Source organism: Gavialis gangeticus, unplaced genomic scaffold (genome assembly GCF_001723915.1).
Source record: "Gavialis gangeticus isolate Ggan-Ray unplaced genomic scaffold, GavGan_comp1, whole genome shotgun sequence".
Lineage (NCBI taxonomy): Eukaryota > Metazoa > Chordata > Crocodylia > Gavialidae > Gavialis > Gavialis gangeticus.
In genome coordinates this window covers 61,679,614-61,682,795 of record NW_017729024.1, presented here as the reverse complement: position 1 = coordinate 61,682,795, position 3,182 = coordinate 61,679,614, and the positions used below count along the sequence as shown (strand labels likewise).

At 51.2% G+C, this 3,182-nt stretch overlaps 1 protein-coding gene across 3 annotated transcripts in view; it reads right to left on the bottom strand.

The window, feature by feature from the left end:
- The window catches only part of IKBKAP (inhibitor of kappa light polypeptide gene enhancer in B-cells, kinase complex-associated protein), a 71,394-nt gene that overhangs the window by 33,009 nt on the left and 35,203 nt on the right, over positions 1 to 3,182 (bottom strand). For all 3 annotated transcript variants that reach the window (XM_019517165.1, XM_019517166.1, XM_019517167.1), the window contains exons 19-20: positions 1,403 to 1,518; positions 399 to 472 (exon numbers count right to left, since the gene is read on the bottom strand). In XM_019517165.1, the coding sequence (XP_019372710.1) occupies positions 399 to 472; positions 1,403 to 1,518 (190 nt within the window). The remainder of the gene's footprint in view (positions 1 to 398; positions 473 to 1,402; positions 1,519 to 3,182) is intronic.

The following is a 3,182-nucleotide window of genomic DNA, read 5'->3' as shown; positions in this document are numbered from 1 at the left end:
ACCCCTCAGCCAATCTGCAATCCATCTGACTGTGTAGGCATCGATGCCACAGTCACCTAGTTTTTTAACTAGGATGGGGTGAGAGACGGTGTCAAAGGCCTTGCTGAAGTCCACCGCGACACCTGCATCCATGGCCTTTGGGAAAGAGGAACGAAACACATGGCACCTCGTGGCCATGACCAAATGTTAAGGGAGGAGGTTTTGCTGGTGATGCCCTGCAGAGACTGTGCAGTTATCAGGCTTGCACAACTCCAGGAAGCTTGTTTTCTGCTTGCTAAGTCATGGCCATGACAGAGAATTCTCTTAGCTACTCTCTTTCCAGCCCACCTGATGCCTTCCCACACTTCTGAGTCACATCTGTACCACCATACCCATGAAAACAGGTCACTGTCACTCACCTGTCCAGCCACTTCCTGATCTGAGCTAGAACCAGGACTCGGTGGTGAATGGTCTCCAAGTTCCCTCTTGGCATCTAAAACAAAGGAGACGAATGTGATATTTCTTCCCAAGCCCCCAAAGAGCTTTCTGCCTTGAAACCACAGAGGGCTATCCCAGGAGTATCCTGAACCGCTGAAGTAAATGGGGGAATGGGGGAAGGAAGTAGATGGACAGGATGTGACCTGTTATAGCAGGACCTGCCCTTGATTTGGAACACAAAATTTTACTGTTCTTTCAGTTCAATAAGATATGCCCTGTGTCCCAGGAGCAACAGAGGGCAGCAAACCCAAATACCACAATATTGGGCTAGTGAAGGAGAGCAGAAACAAACACTGACTTAATAGGGAGAGACTGAGAAATGCAGGAAACATAGAAATATCATTCATGCCAGGAAGAGATTCCAGGGTCTCTTCTGACAATGGTAGGTGCACTGCTGGCACAAGACATCATTGGGCTATAGCAGTGGCAGTGTTTGCCCAGGACACCTCTGCTCCTGATGGGAAGGAGGAGGTAGGTTGTACGCACTCCAATAAGTAGGCAGCTCAATACCCTGCGCTCAGGAAGTGGAACTGCAAGAAGATAACAGAGGCCCTGGTGAAGCCCAGTCCAGGAAGAAGGCCAGAGCTAGGCTCTGCCCTCACCATTACAGATGGGAGCAACCTCATTTGACCCCATTCACATGCAATGGGAATTCTAAAAGCCCTCATTTCTTTCTAGGTTCTCCCTCGTGCCAGAGAGGTAGTGCAAGCTAAAGATGTTCAGCACCAGGCCCTATGACACAGAGAATTTGTGAATGGTGCCACTGCAGCCTGCAAAGCAAAGGCAGACCTGTGGGATGGTAGGTGATGTCGTCACCCTGCCATAACTTCTACAAGTGGCCTACACTGGGGCTAGCTTGCTTCTCCTACCACCTGTGCCCCCTACCCCAGAAAGCAGGCAGCAGCAATGTGGGGCAAGGACTGACCTGCAACACAAGTTTAGTATCCTGAGGTATGACAGTGACAACTCGGGAGCCCCGTTCCACTTTGCGTAGGCTTTCACTGTTGGGAACGGGGATGCCACTCTCACTGGCCTGCAGACCTGAGAAGGATGTGGTTATCAGTAAGGAATCAACACAACTGCAAGTTCAGCACTCCCTGCCCAGACCTACAGTGGTTCCCACATCCTGATAGTTAGCAATATGCTGGTAAGTGCCAAGGGTGCCAGCCAGACTCAGGGTCCCACTGTGCCTCATAGATTGCTAGGGGCTGGAAGGGACTTTGCAGATCATCGGGTCCAGCGCCCCACCCCCACTCCAGGCAGGAAGACAACTGGGGTTAGGTGACCCTAGCAATGGGACTGTCCAGTCTCCTCTTGAAAACCTCCAGGGTAGGTGACTGCACCACCTCTGGAGGGAGTTTATTCCACAGTCTGGACACCCAGACTGTGCAGGAGTTTTTTCTGGTATTAAGCTTGAAGCGGCCTTCCAGGAGTTTGTATCCATTGGTCCTGGTCTTCCCTGGGGGTGCCCTAGTAAGTTGTTCACCACGCTCCTGATGCACTCCTCTGATATAGCTGTAAGCCACTATCAAGTCCCCTCTCAACCTTCTCTTCTTTAGGCTAAAGAAGCCCAGGTCCCTCAAGCTTTCCTCATATGGCTTGCCTTGAATGTCCCTGATCATACAGGTGTCTTTCTGGTCTTTTCTGGACCCTCTCAAGTTTTTCTACGTCCTTATTAAAGTGCAGCACCCAGAACTGGATGCAGTACTCCAACTGCCGTCCCACCAGTGCGGAGAACAGTGGGAGTATCACTTCCTTAGTTTTACACAACATGATGCATGCCAGCGTGTTATTTTCCCTGCTGACCACCGCCTCGCACTGACGGCTCATATTCATGCAATAGTTAATCATTACCCCTCGGTCCCTTTCAGCCGTGGTGCAAGCCAGGCTGTCACCACCAAGCCTGTATGTATGTTGAGGATTGTTTGCCCCCAGATGGAGCACCTTACACTTGGAAGTGTTAAACTTCATCTGGTTCTGGTCTGCCCACTAGCATGGCAGAGCAGAGGATGAAGTCTGAGTCTCTGCCCAAGGACATCACTGACTACTACCAGATGGGAACAAAAAGTACTGACATCATCCCAACCTCCCATGTCCAGGTGCCAGACACCGTCACAATGCTGTTCATCCAGGGCACCTCCCACCTACCATCCCCATGAGGGGAGTTGGTTTTGTTCTTGGGCAACAGGCAGAAAAAGGGACTGAATGCAGCTCCTGCTACCTGAACTCTTAAACTCCTGGGATGAGACACCCAGTTCACAGGGCCAGCCCTGCTCCCAAGGTACCTCTCCTCATTCTCTCCATAAGCTGAGGTGCTGTGCTTTGGCATAGTCCTGCCCCTCCCTCTCATCGTATCACAGATCAGCATAGGCCTATGAAGACTGAGCTACTTCCTCCTGCACCACAGAGCAAGGGTAGAGGAAGGGGTGGCGGGGGAAGAAAGAGGGATGACCAGCCCCAGTAGTTGTGGCCTGTGTGGAAATGAAGAGAGCTCTTTGGCACCAGCAGCCAGGTTGGATGATTAATGATTGGCACCATCATTAGGTGCCAATAAGGGCTCACAACAGGTAGGTTTGGCAGTGAAAAGTGGGAATTTGTTAGGGTCCTATCCTAAAAATCTGAGGGCCTCGGGAAGGCTGGTTGTGTCGCGGCTTTATCTAAACATTTACCTTTCAGTAATGCATCCTTCAGGGAGAGGCACTGGC